This window comes from Papaver somniferum, chromosome 10 (genome assembly GCF_003573695.1).
Source record: "Papaver somniferum cultivar HN1 chromosome 10, ASM357369v1, whole genome shotgun sequence".
NCBI classification, from domain to species: Eukaryota; Viridiplantae; Streptophyta; class Magnoliopsida; order Ranunculales; family Papaveraceae; genus Papaver; species Papaver somniferum.
The window spans coordinates 92,739,797-92,761,492 of record NC_039367.1 but is presented as its reverse complement, the minus strand read 5'-3'; the positions used below and the strand labels follow the sequence as shown (position 1 = coordinate 92,761,492).

The window sequence follows — 21,696 nt, the reverse complement described above, 5'->3', positions numbered from 1 at the left end:
AGCTCTGAATTTCTTAAAGCACAATCATGTTCCCCAGTAATGGTTATATAGACACCTTGCGTTACGATCCATTATCCGCAAAATGCAAGGAATCTAGTCATAACATATGCCTAGTTGAATCTACATACATAGAGGGAAATTGATTTTCTTGGATGTTGATAAGAGAAGAATGGATGGAGGAGGGTATGAAGTTATAACAGAAAGAAAGATTGCGTACGATGAAGTCGTTAACTGTAGTAACTAACTCTCTTTCTGTATACTGTTTAGAATTTTATTAAGGTTCTAGGAACCATGGTTATCTAGATATTTGAGAGTCCTTAATGGCCTAGGTCTTTTATTTGTCTCAGTTAATCGATGAAATTGATTTGCATGTCTCCATGAAATCACAGTTAAGGTTTTTCTTAATTTGGTGACAGATCATCCCCAATAGGTGTTTCGTTAGTCATCAGATAAGACAAAGCCGTGGAAAACGATGGGGTCTTTGAACTCGGAGCTAGATGCAGACATGCAGGCTGCAGCCAAGTCAACTAGAATAGTGAGTGCAACTACAATGAACGATCAATTAAAGAGAAATCTTCATTAGAAAGGAGATGATAGAATGGTATATCTTAACAAGGAGAATTCAGTTCTCAAGGTATGCCAGTTTGTTGGATTGCTCATTTTTCGTGCAGTTCATATTTCTTTAAAATGCTCTTGTGACTTGTTTTGCTAGTTTGGTTTCTCTGTAGATACGGCAATGGAGTTGGAGCTCGTTAAAGTTCAAAAAGAACGGAAGGATACCACAGAAGCTGCGCAGTGTGGAAGAGGAACATGTACAACTAGAACAGAAGATGGAAAGGTATTATTTCGTCAGCTAAATGTTATATTCCAACAGATATGTTCATTAACAACTTTACTTTAGAGAAGAGAAGTCATAAACAAGGATAGGCAACTTATAAATAGAATTGTCAGATTGAATTGATTTAATAAAACCTTATAAACTACGCACCCAATTTCTCTCTAATGAGAGTTTTTAACCAAAGAGGTAAATAATGATGAACCCTAGCAAATTGAGTTACCTAAGTCTAACATCTTTTACTAGATTCTCAGCCATTCCATTAGCGCCTCTCTAGGTGCAAACCCACTTATTAAAAGTTTTAAGCAAGCAATTCTAAATGACGCTATCTGTTGTATATGTAACAATCCAGTCCCTGAGCTACTGTTGATTGAAAATCTAATTGTGCCTTAATTAATCGCCTCATAAGGTTGCTTCTTATCTTCATCTTCCTTAACGATGCAAGAATCTCCTCATATTTTATCATACATCGATAATTACCCCTGAACGGATGCCAGCAACTACTTCCACCAGCTGCAACATACTCCCCAAAGGCCACGGTCATATCAACAAGATATTCCAAATCTTGAATCTTTTCTCTGAATTTCTGCAGGTGCTGCGGATAATCCCCATCGTTTTCATCATTGTCAAGAGTCTCAAGACCCAATTTTTCCATTAAGGCATTGAATTTGTCTGCAAGAACCTTGACAGCATCAATAGGAGGTCCATTACCAGTTTCCACGTCCCCCTGAGCACCCATTTGTTCATCTTGAACTTCCAAGATTTCATTTTCCGGATAATCATCATGGCCATAGTTAGATTCTGCTGCTCCTTTACTGATTTTTGGAGGAGAAGGATAACCGATTAATTGCCTCATAAGCCTGCTTCTTATCTTCATTTGCTTCAGCGATGCAAGAATCTCATGATAATTTAGCATACACTGATAATTTTCCATGAAGTAGTCCCAACAACGATCTCCACCGGCTGCAACAAACTCCCAAAACGCCACGGTCATCTCAACGGATTCTACTAACTCTTTGATCTCTTCTCTGAATCTCTGCAGGTGATGCGGATAATCATCATCATCACCAGCTTCTTTCTCATTGTCGTCCAGAGTCGCAAGACCTATTTTTTCCATCAAGGCATTGAATTTGTCCACCAGATCCTAGACAGCTTCAAGAGAAGCTGCATTACCTAATTCTTCTATTCTCCACGGAACGTTATATTGTTGAAATTTCGAAATTTCGTTTTTTATAAAATCATGATCTAGAGAGCTACATTCTGCTGCTTCTCCACTGAATTTCCGGAAATGGTGGTTTCCAGGGATTTGTGGAGGAGGAGCAGAAGGATAATGAAAATTGGTGGTGAAGTTTTGAGATAAATACTTTTATTAGGTTTGAAGAAAAAGAAGTAGATATGGACGATGATGACCATCTTGTACATGGGTTTTTCCTTAGTAGTGATGATGATCTGCAGCGCACACTCGAAGAAATTTGATTCTTTTTTTTTTCTGAAGAAGAAAGGAGAGTCGTTCGCATTACTGCTAGGTATACACCGGATTCACATGCGGCATCCATTGAAACCCTAGATGGAAATTAAACTATGGGTTCTAAACTGAATGCCATGGCCCATGGACCAGTAGAAGAAAGACACAGAAAAGAATCCGTATATACTCCCCTTGTAGTTTGAGCACGACCCAGATTTTGTCACTCCACTGCTGTCTGTAGATTTGCATATGTGCAAGGATTGTTTCTGCATTCCCTTCTTGAAATCAATGAATTAATTTTAATCAGATCTCTCCTGATCTTAGTCTTGAAATTTATTTGATTTGATGAGCAGGAATGGTGAACCTGCCAGGAGAATCCTATCAGACTTCTTAATGCAGTTGCCTGTAAAGTCAATTGCACGATTCAGGTGCGTAAACAATGAGTGGCTCAATTTATTGTTCTGAATTTCTTAAAGAACAATACTCAGCATGCTGTTGAAATGGACAAATTTAGATTCATGCTCCCCAGTAATGGTTATATAGATACCTTACGTTACGATCCATTATCGTCAACATGCAAGGAATCTAGTTATGACATACACCTAGTTGAATCTATCGAGAGGGGAATTGAGTTTCTTGGATGTTGTAATGGCTTGGTTTCAATACACCAAAATCAGGATTTTGTCACAGTGTAAGTTGTCACAGTTTATTTTCAGTCACAGATACACCTGTGATAAGTCCTGCAACAGTTATAACTGTTAATAAATTTTGTATTCGTGATAATAACTAGGAATATTAAATTCTTTTATTAGTCACGATAATATTTGTTGATAATTATCTAAACACCAACAATTATAATCTAAAATGATGATTCCACCTAAAAATTTCACCACATCTAAAACAACCCCAAATTTACCACTCTTAAAAAATTTCTTGTCACAATTTTCCCAACATTTTCACAAACTAACAATTGTATTTAATTTTTTAAATCAAAATTTATTTTATTTTTAATTTTCTTAATTTAAAAAACTGTTACAAAGACTAAGTCAACAAGTCATGACCAAGGTTAAAAAAAAGAAAAAGAAAAAAAAAAGTCATGACTTAGTAGGAAAAATTAGAGTTGGACAAATACCAAACCCTTTGTCGAGAGAACCATAGAAGAAATATCTTCTTCCTTTGTTCTTTCCGCCATTAACACACTAGTAAAAAAAATAGATCGAAAGTAAAGACGTTTCACCAAAAACAAATCTGGGTTTGATTCAAATCTGATAAATCTTAGCTAGGTATGTATTCTGTTAATTATGTGGATCGATTTGACCTAAAATCCGAACGATGAAGATGAATAAGATGGTTCAAAGTTAATTCTGTTGATGATAAATTTCGTTGATTCATCGACGAGATAAGTGATTGAGTTCTCTATTTCTTCGAAATCAATTGATAATTTGTTTACTTGTATGAAATTGGGTGAAAGATTCAGATGAAATTCACTACACCATTTTAAGGTATTAGCAACTGAGAATACATGTTGCTAAACAGGGTCCCAACAGGCTTTCCTTGTCGCTAATAACGGTGTCGCAATTTTTAGCAACGGCATAAGGTTTGTTGCGAATCTCAGTCAGCAACGACAATTCGCAACGGAACATGTCGTTGCTACATTTTTATTAGAAACAACAGTCTGTTGTTGCTAATCTGTTGCTAATTATAGGAATACCCTTACCCGGAACCAGATACTGTTGGTTCTGGTTCTAATTTATTGGTTCTAGTTCTGATTTAGCAACAGAGAACTGAGGTTGCTAATTTTTTGCAACCACAAAAAAAAGGTCAAGTCTATGTTTATTGACCTAGTCAACATTCATTACCCCCACATTTTCACCCCTGCAGTTACCCAGTTACCCATATTCAACATCCACACATATATACAAACTACAATGGCAATACAAAACTGATACAAATGTAGTTTAGAATCACCACTGATAATATTATCATAAAAGAAAGGATTCTTCAATTGAATATTACAGGCATTGAAAAACAGGGAAAGAAAGACTAAATCACCAGAAGTATCACCAGACTCTGCTTGCTAAACCAATCTCCTCAGCAAAGATTCAACTGCTTCTAAAATATCACCAGAGTACTGCTTTTTGACCTGCATAATAACCAACTTGATGTTTCAGTACTGATGTCACAAACAAAAGACTAAATCCTAGATTTTGTATAATCTGCAGAGACAAGTCAAAACCATGTAAAGCAAATATCGACAAACTCTGCTATAAGTGAACTAAATGGAGATGTATGTAGAAGCAAATCCAAACAAAATATTTAAGAGAACATCATGTGAGAGGGAAAAGAGAACTCTTTCTTCCACTACTCTACTATAAGTGAACTGAAATTGAGTTGTATGCTCGTAGGAGGCTTAGAACAAACTTTAAAGTTCCATTTCAGTTCACTTATCAAAATGTAGTAATAATAACTAGGAGCCTTGATAATGCAGTTAGTTCAGAGAGACAAGTGTGAGAATGAGTGAACAATAATACACTCCTAAAATCCAACCTCAATACCATATAATTGCACAAGAAAATAGTATCATGTTCAGAGTTGTTTACCTAATCCAAAGGAACAGTTCACTAATCCCTTAAAAATGACCAAAATTTCAGCTGAGGGAAGTTGTGACACTGGTGAATTTGTCTGGAATTGTGAAGGAAGAATCTTTGAGGGGTAGCCACCTCTGTTTCAAGACAAGTGACAAGGAAATCATAACAATTCGGTGGAAAGCTATACAATGTTGAAATTTCCAGTAAAAAGTAGAGTAGATCAGAACATACATTTTCAGAGAAGTCATATCAAGAGTTAGAGTCACTTTGAAATCAATAAATTGAAGTTGCAAATCAAGTTGGTCAACTGTCACATAAGCCAAAGTTAAATTGTGCACAACTATGCTGATATATGTAAATGTGAAAAAGGGAGACCTTCTGGGGATATGCAAGAACTTTAAATCATATTCTAGTTTAGGCATTACACATTTAGACTTCTTTTGTTGACGTGTCAACGTGGCGGCACTAGGGACTATTATTACGTAGGACAAACAACACGATTCACAACTAAGAGTAGGTTTCGGAAAAAAATCAACCATTGTTGAGCTGAAAGTGGAAATGCTAAAGGTGCTAAAGCTAGATTAAACAATATATGCATAATATATAGCTTGTGAAAGAGAACGAAAGAAACTTTTTTACCTCTGAGCTAACGGAAACTTGTTTTAATCACATTATCAAGCTCTACATGTATCAAGTATGCCTCCTCAACCACATCTAGAAGATTGCTCAGAAGGAGACTAGTTAACTGCAGCATAAAAATTCAGTTTAGGAATACAGTTGCCAGAAGTTCATTCCAGTTAAAAAAACAACAGGGGAGAAGAAACAACTATGTAAAATATCATGCAACTAAGCTATTGACAGGCGAGTCCATCGCTCAAACAGCATTATACACAATCCACACATGAAGAGCAAATTGTAAGCATAAAAAGATACGTTGCTTATATGAGACGGTTCCAGGTTAAAGATATTCCCAACAAGATGGAAGAAAAAGAACAATAACCAATAGTTTCTAATCACTTGATTGTGTTTCAAATGTCAGGTTTTTTCCACTACCAAGATTCTGAGATCTCATAGCATTGGATACAAACGTAAAGGCAACATCGCATGAATAATTCACATCAAGCGTCGTATTAACCTCTTCTAAATCAATAAATAGCATTACCTTCATAATATTCACATCAATCAATTTGATTGTTGCTACTGTACTTGATGATGGACAACCATCTATGCTAAACCTTCCAGCCACGAAGAAAGGGTTCAATATATATATCAAGAAAAATTATTATTTAAAATAATTAGTCATAGATAGGAGAAAAGGCAACAACCTTTGATGGAGGAAATCACGGTAGTTGAGCAGAAGGTCATACTGAGAAGTCTTTCTCTCAAAACCAACCACTTCCCAGAACTGAAGGTAAAGCCATAAAAATAAATACACCAAGTTAAATAAGTTAGTTTAACATTGTGGTGAAATCATATCAGTAACGATGGATTAGTACGTACCTGTAAGTCCTGGCGAACAAATCTGCTAGCTTTCTCTTTAAATAATCATTCACCAATTCAACTACATCATTGGAGCTCGGTTGTATTGTGATCTTACAGGAGGAAATGAGTGACTGAGTTAAGTCCTTTACTTTTTTTATCTAAAGCCCCAAGCTATTACTTTTTAGAAGTCACTTCATCATGTTCATCCTGGAAATGCAATCAATCAGCCACATTGGAGATACCCCACCGTACCTGGGAAAATGAGAACTACGCAACACATTCACATATTGAGAGCCAATTATCCTGGTTTTCTGTTCTGTTCGCATGTGAGAGGCAGGGCCTCATAGTACGATTTCCAATACTTCATTTATCTATATACACACGATACATCAACAACGAGAGCAATAAGATTGATAAAAGTAATAAGTCACTACCCACCGCCAACAAGTTGGATGCCATTGCAATGAGATGGAAAAATCGAGAAGGGAAATATAACCAATAATTTCTAATCACTTACTTGTGTTTCAAATGCCAGGTTTTTTCCCACTACCAAGATTCCCAGATCTCATAGCATTGGATACAAACATAAAGGCAACACAAGCGTTTATATTTGTGAAACTATACAAAAAGATGAAGCATCACATTAATAATTCACACTAGGTGTCATATTAAGCTCTTCTAACTCAATAAATAACATTACCTTCATAACAAAAAACACAAATAAGTAAAGAAGATTACATGCGATCTTTCCTGCCTCAGATGCACTAACTGCAATTTAGCATGTTTATACACAAGCATCTGTTGCAAGTACCTTGCTTTGGCTACTCTGCACCCAAAACGCAGCTCAAAGTCAGTGGATTATTTTGTTAAATAAGAAAGTCATCAAATAAATGAATAAACGTGAAGTGTAACAGCATGTGAGAGGTAGGGACACATAGTACGATTGCCAATACTTCAACTATCCATATACACACGATACATCAACAACAAGAGCAATAAGATTGATAAAATCAATAAGTCACTACCCACCGCTAACAAGTTGGGTGCCATGGAAATTTACCCTGGGTTTATCATTACTACTAAAACCAGCCACCACCTCCAACAACAAAAAGGCTATGCCAGCAAGAACCAAATTTCCCCTGGCTTCTTTTGGCTTCGTCACTACTAGCACCAACTCCAAGAATAACTTAAAGGTCTTGGGAACCATGAGGTTACCTCCAATACCAACAACAATTCAAAGGATTTTGTATTCCTTTTAGTGGAGGAATATAAAGGTGAAATGAAGTCTCGAATTCATGAAGTTTAAGGTGAAATGAAGTTTAAACTAACAAACATTCCACGAAGTTAATCAAACTCACAAAGTACTAGAAAGTATAGGGCTATCTTAGGGACATAAGAGATCTTATACCTATTTTAAGTTGGCATCAATTTTGATTGTAAATTTATTTGCTACTACTGTATATGTAAGAACACTTACTGCTTCTTGTGCATTATAACAGTTTTTTGCTGGTTAATCTTTTCCCTTGGATCCGCACCATCAACAACTTTCAGAGGCAATGCTAACCTTAAAATCACTGCAATGGTAATACATATGTAATGAGAAGCATTAACTTATAGAAGTACAAATTAAAACCAAATACAAATTTAGTGTAAGAAGAATAAGGCCTCCTTAGTCTGAATCAACGGGGCCTAGTCGATGATATACCAACGTGATAACGACATAATAATCTAATAAATATATATATGAATTGTAAAATAATAACAAAGGGAAATTTTCAGCTGAAATTCATGCAACTGTAAACCTACGTACATGGCTTCCCTTGTTCATCGTTCTCAGGTCCTGGTAGAAAACAAAGGGTTTAGAAACCTTAATATATCAGTGAGAAATGAACTAGCTAGAGTCTTGACATGTGAGAAAAAAGAAAAAGCAATTACAAATGAAAATGGGAAGAACTAAAAAGAAGGCTACAAAATTTTACCTTAACTAAATTATGGCATATGCGATTTCCAATTAATAGGAGTTCCAGATGCAATTGATGCTCTTCCTTACTGGGAAATAGAATGTGAAACCCAATTTTATCTGCCTACGAGGAGCAAGTTCAAATCCAAGTTAATATATTTACTGCATCTTCTATAGTAACAAATTTCGCTAGTTCAAATAGGTCCTGCAATTACAATTATTTCATTTGAAGTTTAAATGGTAACAGTAGATATCTGAATCATTGAAGTTGGATTTGGAAAACATAAAAGCAATCACCATTATAGGTCGCAAACCCATGAAAGTATATGTCATTCAGAAATCACCATTAATGAAGAAACATAAAAGAAATCAAGATTAGGTATAAGTTTTAACATAACTGATCCAGGAAAATTACATTAGACAGTAAATTGAAAAAAAACCCTAACTGCAGAGAAGATTGGGTATAAGTTTTTTAAATAAACGGAGATGAATAAGACTGAAGATTATCATGATCTCTTAGTTCCATACCCAGGTGAGAACCATTCAAAATCGAAAATAATAAAAACCCAAATCTCATAGACAACCAAACCTAAAATTGAAACCAAATCATAAAACTAGAACAAAAAGATGACCTTATTACCTCATATCGATGCTTCAAAGTCTAATAAATGCCCTTAAATCTCATATCGATGCTTCTAACTGCAACAAAAATTCCAACTAAAATCCATTAGCAAACATAAACCTAAAACCAACATATACACAGAACAGAATGATTATTACATGCAGATCGAACTAGGGTTGTTGTGCTTCAATCGATTTTGTGAAAAGGGATCTGAAGATGATTCTGATGACTTTGTACTCTTGATTAAGAAGAATTCAGTTAAAGAAGAGACTAGGGTTTGCTTTTGAATCTGAGATGAAGTGAAGAAATTGATGGTGGTCCTGTGATCAATCTGGTTATAAGGGTTTGAAGTTGTAGTTGAACTAGGCTTCTTCAGAGCTGCAGCTCGAAGAAGAAAGAGGATGAAAGAAAAATGTGGCTGAGAAAACTCTAAGGGATGATAGAAAAGGCGGATAAGGCTGAAGGGGTGGAAAAAAGAAGAAGAGGACTTGACCAAACTTTGACTTGGGCGTAAAAACAAGTCAAAGTGTTCCCGACCACATGCGCGCTTCGCATGCACGAACAACTAGCAGTTTCTATTCGCAACAGAAATCTCGCGGTTGCGAAATTAGCAACAACAACATGCAGTTGCGAAATATTAGCAATGGAAATTAGCAACAAAAATTTCGCAACGGCACTAGTGTTGTTGCTACTCTGGGTTGCTGAAACCTTAAAATGGTGTAGTGATTAGAGGGTATTTTGAATGTTTAGATTGATTAAAGAACTGACTTTCTGATGTGGGTTAGATTTAAACTAATTGATTACAGAATTGAGTTTCTTAATTACTATGAGATGCACAGATAGTAATTTTTATCTAAACAAAAAATGTTTGGATAAATTTATGTTGGAGCTGAAGCTCTGTTCTTCATCAATTGCATGTTTAGTAGAACTGAGCTGGTGTCCATATAGATTATTGTCTTGAAAGTTATTTGTCCAAGAAGTTTATAGATGTGGATGCAATGATGAATAAGCTGTAACTTACTGAGCTTTGATAGAAAATCACCATGGACTATAGAGGATTTAGCAAACTTTTTAAAGGCATGTTATTTGGCAAATTACTAGACCTGGCAAAGAAGAATAACACCAAGAGAACTCAAATTCCCAGTAGAGAAATAGTGGCCTGGATTAGTTGGTGTATCAGAAAAACTAGTGATGGTGATGATGTATTTAACTAGGACACACCGAAAATAGCTAGAATGCACTTTGTTTTGCATCTAAAGGAAGTTAACTAGGCTCCAACATTTGACTGTTTTGTTAACTGGTGTTGCAGGTGAAAGCTTCATATGAAGCTAAAGCATAGGAAATCTGAATACGAAACACTCGTCTTATATCACAACAAAGTACAGGTGATCATACCTATCCTACAGTCATTGTTATATTGCTTTGAAAAAGTGCAGTTACTCCTCATTTAGTCTCCATAGGTGTTAAGAACTGCTTCAAGTATTTCAGGGTCCCCTCTAATGGTAAATATCACCTGAAATGAAGATAGAAATTGTGTCACAGTTAGTATTCCTATGGTCTGTGCGATATCCTGATCTTACAATCAAAGAGATTAGGTCACAGCTCCAAAAGACAGCAACCCTAGCTAGTCGTCGCATTAGAGTCTTGGACGGCAACAATAGACGCAAGGCCTGACATAAGGCAACGGAAATTTGGTGTCGTTGATTATTGGGAGTTTCATAAACCTTGTAAAATTGTTGTTTTATATGTGAAAGCATCCAATTCCAGTTGTATTTGGTGTCCAAAGCCTTTTAGATAAAACATCTTTCTTTTTTTTCTCTCACTTCATTTTCATTTTCACTTTCCTCTCCTCTTTCAATCTAATGTTCCGCCTCCAAAAGAATAAAACCCTAACTCAGAATAACTCATCCACCTTCGTTCATTCTCTAATCAGTAATCACCACCACCGAATACCTTCACTCTCACTATCTCTGTACGTAATACTTACTTAGATCAACGATTATGGTATTGTTTGCGTTTTTAATTTTTAAGGGTTTGGATAGACATCTTCTTTTTCCCATCAAATCTCTTCAAGTCAATCTCGAAATCAAGATAGAGAGCAAAACCCATTTCTCTAATTTCATAATCTTCGTTTACAGGTATGTTGATTTTTTTTTCCTTTTACTGTTTTTGTTTGGATCTAATTTTGTGAATCGAGGGTTTCAGATTTCGTTGATTTTTTGGCACAACCCAGATGATCTTTAGGGTTAATTGTTGTACTGTGTTGTTACTATGTTGTTACTTAGTGAAGGTTGTTTTTCATTACTGATTTTTTTCTTTTATTGTTTTCAAATTTTATGAATCTAAGGGTTTTAGATTTTATTAATTTTTTTTTGGCACAACCCAGATGATCTTTATGGGTGATTATTGATCTGATTTTGTCAAGCTGTACATACTTTTCATTACTTCTTTTTTCTTTTACTTTTTTTGTTTGGATCTGATTTTTCGAATCAAGGGTTTCAAATAAGTGGCTGATGGTATCCAAAAAGCAGTTGTTGGTATATGTCCATAGCTGAATGTATATACTATATAGTCATGTGACTATCCCACTTAGTATTGTAATGAGTGTGCTTAATTGATCCGTTTCTTGTGCTTGTGTATTTTCAGTATTGCAGGAAAAGAAAATCTGGAGAAGGGTTTGGTAATGTCCTTGCACCTCTTTTGTTAGGTCTATTTTCTTCCTGTTTGAGTTCATTTGCGATTTCTCTACCACTACTACTGTGTATGAATTTGCATATTCTATGCCAGTAATGTGCTTTGAAAGATAAAACCCATAATGACTGCCCCTCGTTTCTTGTGGTTTAGGTTACCCTGTTTTACGAAGATGGTCGATCTGTGGATGGAAAAGGCATTGGTAGGGAAGTGATAGATCGAGTGAAAGAGGCCTATGATACCGAGTTGGCTGGGAACCATTTTTTTATGATCCGGAAAAGAGTCTAATTACTAACAAACTTGAGTTCACTGTTGTGCTTGAAGAGGCCTCATCTAACAGGTATTCTTTTATGTAATGCTGGACTGCGGTGAATTGTTCTCTCTTCATTCTGCTGCATTATTATTAATTCAAGTCTCTTAATTTAGAACTGCTGCTAATGGGAATGTGAATGCGAATCTGGTGACGGAGGTAGTCCAAGGTCTAGGCGTCCTTGCCAGACAAAGAGTTTCAAGGTAGAGATAAGTTTTGCTGCCAAGATCCCTATGCAGGCCATAGCAAATGCATTACGTGGTCAAACTGAAAACTCACAAGAAGCTCTCGGAGTTTTAGATATAGTCTTATGACAGCATGCAGCAAGACAGTAAGTGAATCTTTTTATTTAATTTTTAAGCGGTTTTGTGTTTGCTATACAAGTATTTCATCTGATGCTTTGCTTAATTGCAGGGGTTGTCTACTTGTCCGTCAGTTGTTCTTCCACAATGAGCCACAGAACTTTGTTGATTTGGGTGGTGGAGTCCATGGATGTAGAGGTTTTCATTCCAGTTTTAGGACCACTCAAGGTGGATTATCTCTGAATATTGGTAAGCATTCCTTATTCTCTTGGTGCTGCAAATCTAATGTATTATTGGGGCTCATTTTAATCACTTCGAATTTACTGCAGATGTGTCTACTACCATGATAATATGGCCAAGACCTGTAATTGATTTTTTATTGGGCAATCAAAATGTGAATCATCCAAACCAAATTAACTGGGACAAGGTAAACGTAATTTTTCTTCAAACTTGGCATATGTTTTATTGTTGACAGGATAAGTGAACCCTTAAAAATGTAAGGGTTAAGGTTAGTCCCTCAAATTCGGAATATAAGATCACTGGACTGAGTGATTTGCCTTGTCGTCAACAACTGTAAGCATCCATTACTTCTATAGTAGTTTTTTTTCCTTTACTCCTTAATAAATATAGTATCCTGATGTTAACTATTTCAGGTATTGGTTTCAATGTTCTTAGCAAGACTCCAGATTGTTTTGCTTCAAAAGGCGTAGTTAGAAGTTCACTATCCCGCTTTCACACTATTAATTGTTCGTTTTGTTTGTTTCCAGATTCCTTCCGCATTGGCTCCTGTCGATGCCCTTGAGAGGTACACCCAGCTTTCCAGACATCCCTTCACAAAACTAACAGACCTGGCATTTTGTTCGTTGATATACATCCATCCAAGGTACAACTATAAGTTGCCGTAGTGCCATGCTGTTTTTGGACCTTGCATAATGTTACATTCATTTCACTGGCCTCTACTTTTGGAATCCTCGTGTAGTTATGAATCCAAACTTTCTGATCATCCCCTTTATTGACTAGCAGGATATCATTGCAACCGGAGGGGTTGACACAAATGCTATTGTTTTGGACCGCACATCTGGGAAGATTTTGTCTACACTAAATGGCCATTCGAAGGTCTTATTCCTCACTAGGCATCCTTTTATCAAGCTCTTTCATGTTTGATAATATAATTGTGGTACTGAAGCCGTGTTCTTTTTCGTAGGTTCCCAGTGTCAAATTTGTACCCAAGGACGAGTTCTTTGTTACTGCTTCGGCATATAAGGTGATCGTAGACTCAGTGTTACTTATTTCAATTTTATATATCAAGCTAAATATATTAGACTGTGGTTGTTTGTAAAGATTTGTTGTATACACCATGTGATCCAGAACTAGAATAAGCTCCTTGAATAGTTTCTATCTCCACAGTAGTTAGTTTCTTGTCTTATTTTCTTTGTCCATTAACTACCTATAACCACCATATTGTTCCTGCTATATGTAGAACTGAAGTGTTGAATTAGTTTTAGTCTTTCTTGTTTACAGGACGTGATGATGAACCATAGGTGTTAATGTTGAGTCTGTTTACCTACACTTTAGGAAGTGGTAGTCGTGGGAAGTGAAATGCCACTTAGTCTATGATTTGCTTTATATAGCTAAGCTGTAATTTGGAGTTTATGAAGAGAGATCGATGATAATAATGTAGTTCTTTATATTTCTTTATTCTGTTTTTCTTTCTACTTCTCTTTCAACCCATGAAACTCCAACACTTGTGTCATTAACATGTTCAATTTTTATTACTGGACAGGTCATGCGTATTTGATGCCTACGCTGGAATTACTTGAAATGATAACTTTGTCTATGCTCATATGGTATGATGACAATCATATTGATTCATTTGTATATGTTTATTCTCTTGCAACTTCTTGTATCTATTGAGAAGTTAAGCTTGTTTTTTATTTGGGCGTAGCAGCTCACGAGTGTTGGCTTTGAATTGTTGGTTAAATTTCATAATGAATAGAACAATTTTTTGTTTTTGGTTAAATATCATAATGAATAGACTTTTGTACTTGTGTTTCAGCAATGTATGTATGAGTGTTAAAATGTGGATAGTTCGCGGACTGAGAAATTACAGGCCTGTATTTCAGGTTTCATTGTATGGCAGGCCTGTGTTTCTGGATAAATTGTGTTGCAGGCCTGTAAACTAGAAGTCCAGGCCCGTAATAATGGATCTGGACTTCTTAATTGTAATTTAAAAAATTGTCACTGAAATAATTGTAACAAAAGGTGTTAGCCAAAGAAAACACATGTCATCATCCCAGTGTTCAGGTAAGAGGACGCCACGTGTCACTCAAAGATTTGTTAAAGCAATAGGTCACACTTACAGGTGTTACTGTAAAGGTAACAAAAAGGGACACGTATCCTCTACTGAATCGTTGTAAAATACACCCACACCTATAACTGTTGGAATTTTATTGTGACAAATTGGCACGTGTTGCCACTTCAAAATTAGGGAAATCGTTACTTTTTAGCCATCTAACGGTTGATAAGTGTGACTTTAATCAATAATTGTCACAGAAAAAACAGTTGATTAATATCACAGCGTTTCTGCAACGCGTTTCGTGTGTTACAAATTTAATCAGTGACAGATATGCTCTGTGACAAAAACCTGGATTTGGTGTAGTGTTTGTTAAGGCATTCTAATAAGTCTCACTCGTGTGTTCTTATGTTATGAAACGCATGTACCAACAAATGTAAGAGAGTACTAAATCCACCTGGTGCATCAAAGGATCGAAGTAGGAAGTATGTAGAATCTGGATTTGGTTATGATTACCAAATTGAACATTTCAAAGTGGTACTTTTAATGGAGTCTATATCGTGAACAAAGAGAATAAAAGCAAGTCCATGACCCACTAGTATTTTTTTTATTGAGACGTTCGGAACTGGATATGTACGAGTATTATACGGATTTGTAAAATTCAAATTCGGTCAAAAATGCGGTCAACGGTTTGTAATTCGACAGTAATACGGAACGGCATACTACGTGTATAATTCGTTTTAGAGATATGTATCCGGCGTACAAAATTCGGTATATGTTAACCTGTTAAAAAATCATTTTTAATATAATCCCTCCTTAGATACAGTAATTTAATAGTTGACATAAACTATATATATGATATATGAATTACAATTAGCAAATAACATGTATGTTGGTGGTATTGGAATCAGATTGGTATATGTAAAATTTTAAAAGTCAAAAATATAATAAAAAATGATAATTTAGTGATGATATGGCAAAATATTATACGAGCCGTATGATTCGGTAATTCGTAAATACGCGTATAATTTGTTTTGAGTTGGAAATTCGCGAATGTAAGTCGAGATTTCAGTTATACGGCTGATACGTACGGATCGAGTATAATTCGCGAACTTACTAACCACGAGGTGTAGCATTAGTTTTGAATTCATCTCTTGCCGTCTTAGCTCAGTTGGTAGAGCGTATGGCTTTTTGCCATAAGGTCGTGGGTTCGATTTCCACAGACGGAATACAAATTACTTAAGGTTTCGTATATTGCTTAGACTGTACATCTTACTACCCTGTAATCTGACAATTGCTTAGACTGTACGTACATCTTACTACCTAGTTACTTCTAACAACACATGTCATGTGACACAACTCAAACACAATTTGTAGGTATTAATAGATCAGAACTCTGGACTATTTTGCAGCAGTATGAAGCTTGGTAATGTCAGATAGAAAATGTGAAATTCCAGTAACAATAGAACTTGGAATCCATGCAGGAGGGGAAGTTGTAGCTAAGCTAAGCTTGTCGAGTCCAGGCACCTGAAAGGTGGAAACACATTTGTTGTCCCGTGTTTAGTAAGACAAACCAGTCAAAATTTGTGTTTACTATCAATGTTTTTCAGAATAATGAGATGACTACTTGCTGATAATTCTGCTACTATTTCATGGTATTAGATCTCAATCAAGCTCTGCAGTGTTTCATATTTAAGGGTAGCAAAATGTATGAACCTTAGAGTAAGATGTCTAAATTATCATGGCATGAACTATCTGACAAAAATGCTCAAATTAAAATGGTACTGACATTGCCTCCTTAAATGGCGAGCTGTTTTTAGCATCAAGGAGTTAAACATGGAACAAAATCACCAGGGATCTAGCAGTTCCTTAAATGAAATTCATAATCCAAAAAAAGACAAAAGAAACACAAAATACTGAAAAGAAGCAGTACCACAGCAGCAACGAACCAACTGAAGTAAACAATTCTGCTGCCCATCTTGAAGAGACCTGGTGGATATGTTGTTTCTCCGTCGTCAACACTCAAAGCTTCAACAGACCAGGTAATCCTTTAAATGTTTCAAGAGACTTGAAGTACACAGTCGACTGAGCCTCTTGGAAACAATGCTATATCTCATTCAAAACTTTCTTTTTATAGTTTGACTTCTTTGAGAAATAAGATGACTGACCCGAAATAGTAAGTCTTACCGTCTGTAAAACTTTTGCATTCTTCAGAAACAATCTTACCAGATCCTTCTCGGCCTGGTTCCAGAAACACCCACGAAACTCAATAGACTTGAGATGCTGCAACAAACAGTGAGGAAGCAAATCTAGCGACCAATCATAAGATGGGTAAGATCCATAGTCACAAAATCCATCAAGAAAGATGAGTGACTCCAGATTTGGTGAGACATGGAGAAACTTGAGTAGTGTTTCAACACTCCAACATGGAAGAATAACCTCATCATCCAATCCATATCCAATATGTGAAGCTGCAGTCGTTACTTCCAAACGAATCAAGTTATAAAATGGAGACAAACTCTTCAGGAAATGATCTTGAAAGGTAAGAAAATTTAGACCATACTCGGATACTGTTAGATACTTCACATGAGAAACACATTTGAACAGTTTGGTTACTAAATGACAAAGTTTATCACCTGTTTCCCCATTACCCGCGTAGCATGATAGGATAATTTCTGCATCAAGCAATGTTGAGAAATTTTGCCAAACAAAATCCCGTGAAAGCATTGAAGAGTATTTGAATGACTGTAAATTTGGTGCATTGATCTGGATATCGAAATACTTATGCATTGCACTTTTAATGAACACCCGCTTCAGATTAGAACCAAAAATATTTAGGTGTTGTATTTTCCAAAGAGACACTCTCACACTCAACTCTTCAAGAATGGGAGAGCTACAAAGCAATATATGAATGAGGTGCTCATTGTCCAATAAGGTATGCTTATGGCTGCAAATATAAAACATGGAATTTCTAGAAATTAATTTTAACGAATAAAACAAAACAAAAACAAAGCAAAAAAAAAAATCAATTAAAAGATTACCTCACAATTGATCAGAGACTTTCAGAGTTGAGATTTGAGAACCGCCAAACCGCACTTTCGTACCGGAAACTTCCATTAGTGCGGCCGTAATTTTCTCTTTGACTTTCTGAGTCATAAGAATTTGAATTTCATCTAAGGCGTGATTATAAGGTCATATATATTCCCTATGGCATATAATATCTTCACAAATTTATGGACGCTGATAGAACTGCGTGGGCTTCCAACTCAAAACCAATTGGCAATGAGTGGAGTGGCTCCACACCTTTTATATTAAGATCGTAAGGAGGTAGTAAGCAGGACTAAGAAATAAAAATCAAAAAAATTACCATCTTTTTATATATTCCCTATAGGATCCTTTTGAAAAAATAAAAAAAGAAATGAATGTTTCTCTTCTTCTTTCGTCGTTCAAACCCCAGACTCGATTCGAAACTCCTTACTGGCACCAACAATACTCTCATCTCAGGAAACCCAAATTGGAGACGGAGGAATTCAAAAGGTTCGATTATTCACTTAGATGATGATATCATGATAAATTTGTTTCTGAATTCTCATCTTGTGTGAAGCATTTGTTTGCTGTGGCTGCTCATTCATATTGTATTCTCTTCAAGTCTGCAACATATACAATACTGACTGGGTATCATGGGGTTTCGTATTACTGAAGATTCCAGTCATTAATTTTCATTGTGGAACAGATTCAGTTAGAACCTTAATTGTTTGATTAAATGCCTGATAGAGATTAAAGAGCTTGTTATTAACACCAAAGCCAATGTCACTCTCAAGGCTGCTCACAGCTTCAAGAGGGAAGCTTTCATTTCCCATCTTTAGAGGGTTCTTACCAGTTGTTTTGATGTATTGGGTTAATGTAAAAACTGAATCTAATTATCATTTTCTTCTTCTCAGGATGGATTGTGCCACTCATGTCAGTTAGGTAAGCACAAAAGGTTACCTTTCTCAACTTTAAATAGAACTACTTCTGCACCTCTGCAATTGGTTCATTGTGATGCACGGGGACCTACTTCTACTTCGTCTTCGCTGGCTATAGCCTATAGGTACTACATTCTTATTATTGATCATTTTAGTAGGTATAATTGGTTATATCTTATGAAGCTTAAAAACAGATGCTTTAGATTGTTCCCAACATTTTAAAGCAACAACTGAGAATTTGTTTAGCTGCACAATTGAGATGTTTCAGTCAGATGGTGCTTGTGAACTAGTTTAAGTGAAATTCAGAGAGTTCATAGATGGATGTGGTATAGTCATTTCATGCTCTTGCTCTGCCCAAATACTCAACAATAAAATGGCCTAGCTTAGAAGAAACATAGACATGTGAGTGAAGTAGGTAAAACAATTTCTTTTCAAGCATTTTACCTAAATCCTTCTGGAAATAATCATTCCTCACTGCAGCATATCTCATTAATAGAACTCCTAAATTACTTGGTTATGAATCACCTTTTGAGATTTGTTTAAGCAACCAGATTATTCCTTTTTAAAGCGTATGTATGTGCTTGTTACCCAAACTTTGTTCCTTGCACTAAAGATAAGTTGAGTCCCTAACCACTTTGTGTGTGTTTTTAGGATATAGTCTGTGGCATAAACGATACAGGTGTTTTGATTTGGCTACCAAGAAGGTCTATGTCTCTAGACATGTGGCCGTTGAATGAGAATCTTTTTCCTTTTCCGACTGCAGTCTCAATTCCTTCATCTACTTTACCAATTGATTTAGCTATCATTTCATTTCCAGAATTCTTTTTACCTACTACTTTACAATCTCTATCTAATATGCCAGAAATACCTATTCATATTCCTCAAGTAGCCAGATTACCTTCAGCTCCAGACATTGTTCAGCTACTCAATGTACCAATAGCTCCATATACTTACTGGTAGTGCCACTACCATTGTCACTAGGTCTAGATATGGTACTAGAAAAGCTAAGGCCTTACTACAGTTTTTGTTCCTCATTTTGCTTCTAGATATCCTGTTGAGCTAAAAACAGATAAAACCGTTTCTAAGGATCCTAAATGGGTAGAGGCTATGTCACAAGAATTTCAGAATGTACACACCAATCAGAAATGGATGTTGGTTCCAAATTCTTCTTCTATAGATGTACTTGGATGTGGTGTACAAGGAAAAACTTAAAGCTGATAGTTGATGGGTTCAAGGCCAGGTTAGTGGCTAAAGGATTCCATCAGGAGGAAGGTGTAGATTTTAGGGAAACTTTTTCCTGTTGCTAAAACTTTGTCTTTTGCTGTGAGTGAAGCAGGTCAGTTGAGTTTTAGGAGAAGTCATATGGTTTTAGTTTGGAAATGTCTGAGGTTTCTTGAAGATTCAATTGGTTGTGGAATCAAACTGGCTGCTGGTGATTTTGCTTTATCTGGGTTTTCCAATTCAGACTGAGCTGGATGCTCTGACCCCAGAAAATCCGCTGCTGGGTATTGTGTATTTTTGGGTCATTCCTTAGTAGCTTGGAGGTCTAAAAGGTTGCCAACTGTTGCTAACTCTTCTTCAGAAGCAGAGTATAAGGCCTTAGCTTTGCTTGCTTCAGAAGTACTATGGATTTCCTACTTGTTAGCTGAGTTGAACATCAGTTATTCAAATTTTTTTCAGCTGTTCCGTGATAACACCAGTTTTTCATGCAAGTTCCCAACATATCGAGTTGGATTATCACTATGTCGGGGATTTGGTGGCTGCTGGTTATGTTGAGATCAGCATCGTTCCTTCTCATTTGCAGGTGGTGGCATATATCGTTACTAAAGGACTTACTTCACCAGTCTTCAGTCCAAGCTTATGCATCCTACTTCTACTTAGCTTGAGGGGGAGTATTATTAACTGAAGAATTTTCTTCTTTTGTGTTGTTTTAAATTTGTCCATTCAATTGTGTTTTTGCTCAGTTTGTTAAGAGTCTGAGTCAACCAGATGATGTATGACAAGTCTGTTGAAATTGGTTGAATGGTCATCTGTTCTATTCTTCTTTCTGTTAGTGACTTCTGTCTCTGTCTCCTGTCTCTTATAAAAGCTAAACCGAGTCCTGTGTTTTCTTATCCATTTTCATTTTAATAAAAATCCTGAACAAGTACTATTCTCACGCTGACCAAGTCAGATCATGAGTAATTGTCCTTGTAAGCTTGTGCAGGACTTGATAGTATGTCATGCTTTTTGTTTTGGTTATCTAGTGGAATGCAAATGCTTACCTTGAACCTGTCAGATGGATGTGGGAACAATTAAATTGCCGGAAAATCTCAATATTTCATTATCTTTCTGAGATATTGGCTAAATGCAGGAATTTGATAGATATCATAGGAGAGATCAGACTGAAAAGGCTAATATATTCATGAACTACTAGGACATGCTAGAATCAAAAGAATTACACTGCACATATAAATGAAATTTATGAACACACTGCAAATTCAACATTCAGTGCATCTACATTATTACACTACATAGATAACAAAAATCAAAAGAATAGAACAACTTAGCAGTCAGCACTAGTCTTCTTCAGCACTTCATCGTATCAATGAATTAAACCTGCATAGTAATACTGCAGTGGCTTCAAGTCGATCACGGCAGGAAAAGGCGCTAACGCGATAGCATCATCCGTAGTAGTAGTATTAGTTAGCCCAGGAAGATTAAGCCACTCCTCTTGATCGAACTTGTTATAATTGAAAAAATCCATAGATGATGAGAGTGGTAGAGGGGGGAATTTATTCATCATAACCATAGCATCATCAGTAGTAGTAGTTGGCGCAGGAAGATTAAGCCACTCATCTTGGTTAAAACTATAATCAAACTCGTTATAATTGAAAAAATCCATAGATGATGAAAGTGGAAGAGGCATCTTAACCCTATCATCTTCATTACAACCCTGTGCCATTGATTTATTCTCCTCCATTAACTTCTCTGAAATCATACCAAACATGGCATCCAAATTCCTTTCAATCTTTTCAATCTCTTCAACAGATAAATCACCCAACTCCTGATCAACGTTGCACAATCTCCTCATCTTGTTGTCATTCACACATTGATCAGAATCAACAGCTTCTTCATCAGTATCCCTCTTTCTTTTCCCTGCTGTTTTTGGATCATAATTAATGTAATCATCCACAATCTCTT

At 36.0% G+C, this 21,696-nt stretch overlaps 1 protein-coding gene, 1 long non-coding RNA gene and 1 other non-coding gene across 9 annotated transcripts; all 3 read left to right on the top strand.

The window, feature by feature from the left end:
• The first annotated feature begins 10,588 nt into the window (after nt 1-10,588).
• Nucleotides 10,589-14,340, top strand: LOC113319363. 3 transcript variants are annotated; one of them, XR_003345406.1, is made up of 10 exons: nt 10,592-11,090; nt 11,599-11,632; nt 11,797-11,983; nt 12,070-12,284; nt 12,368-12,504; nt 12,585-12,828; nt 13,023-13,138; nt 13,279-13,371; nt 13,460-13,519; nt 14,039-14,337. It is a non-coding gene; the product is annotated as an uncharacterized LOC113319363 (long non-coding RNA). The 3 variants fall into 3 exon arrangements; XR_003345407.1 differs by having other exon boundaries at nt 10,589-11,090; nt 11,599-11,659; nt 12,585-13,138; nt 14,039-14,340; XR_003345405.1 differs by having other exon boundaries at nt 10,591-11,090; nt 12,585-13,138; nt 14,039-14,339.
• Nucleotides 14,341-15,704: 1,364 nt separating this feature from the next.
• TRNAK-UUU lies at nt 15,705-15,777 on the top strand. The gene has a single exon. It is a non-coding gene; the product is annotated as a tRNA-Lys (tRNA).
• Nucleotides 15,778-17,955: 2,178 nt separating this feature from the next.
• LOC113317756 lies at nt 17,956-20,666 on the top strand. Of its 5 annotated transcripts, none has more exons than XR_003343983.1 (3): nt 17,956-18,085; nt 18,490-18,638; nt 20,194-20,666. XR_003343983.1 is itself a non-coding variant. In XM_026565895.1 (3 exons), exons 1-3 carry the CDS (start codon nt 17,971-17,973, stop codon nt 20,397-20,399), a joined length of 225 nt encoding a protein of 74 aa, XP_026421680.1. In that variant the 5' UTR covers nt 17,956-17,970; the 3' UTR covers nt 20,400-20,666. The 5 variants fall into 5 exon arrangements, 2 of the variants coding, with proteins under 2 accessions (XP_026421680.1, XP_026421679.1); XR_003343982.1 differs by having other exon boundaries at nt 19,850-20,666; XR_003343981.1 differs by having other exon boundaries at nt 18,490-19,753; nt 19,847-20,666.
• The last annotated feature ends 1,030 nt before the right edge of the window (nt 20,667-21,696 follow it).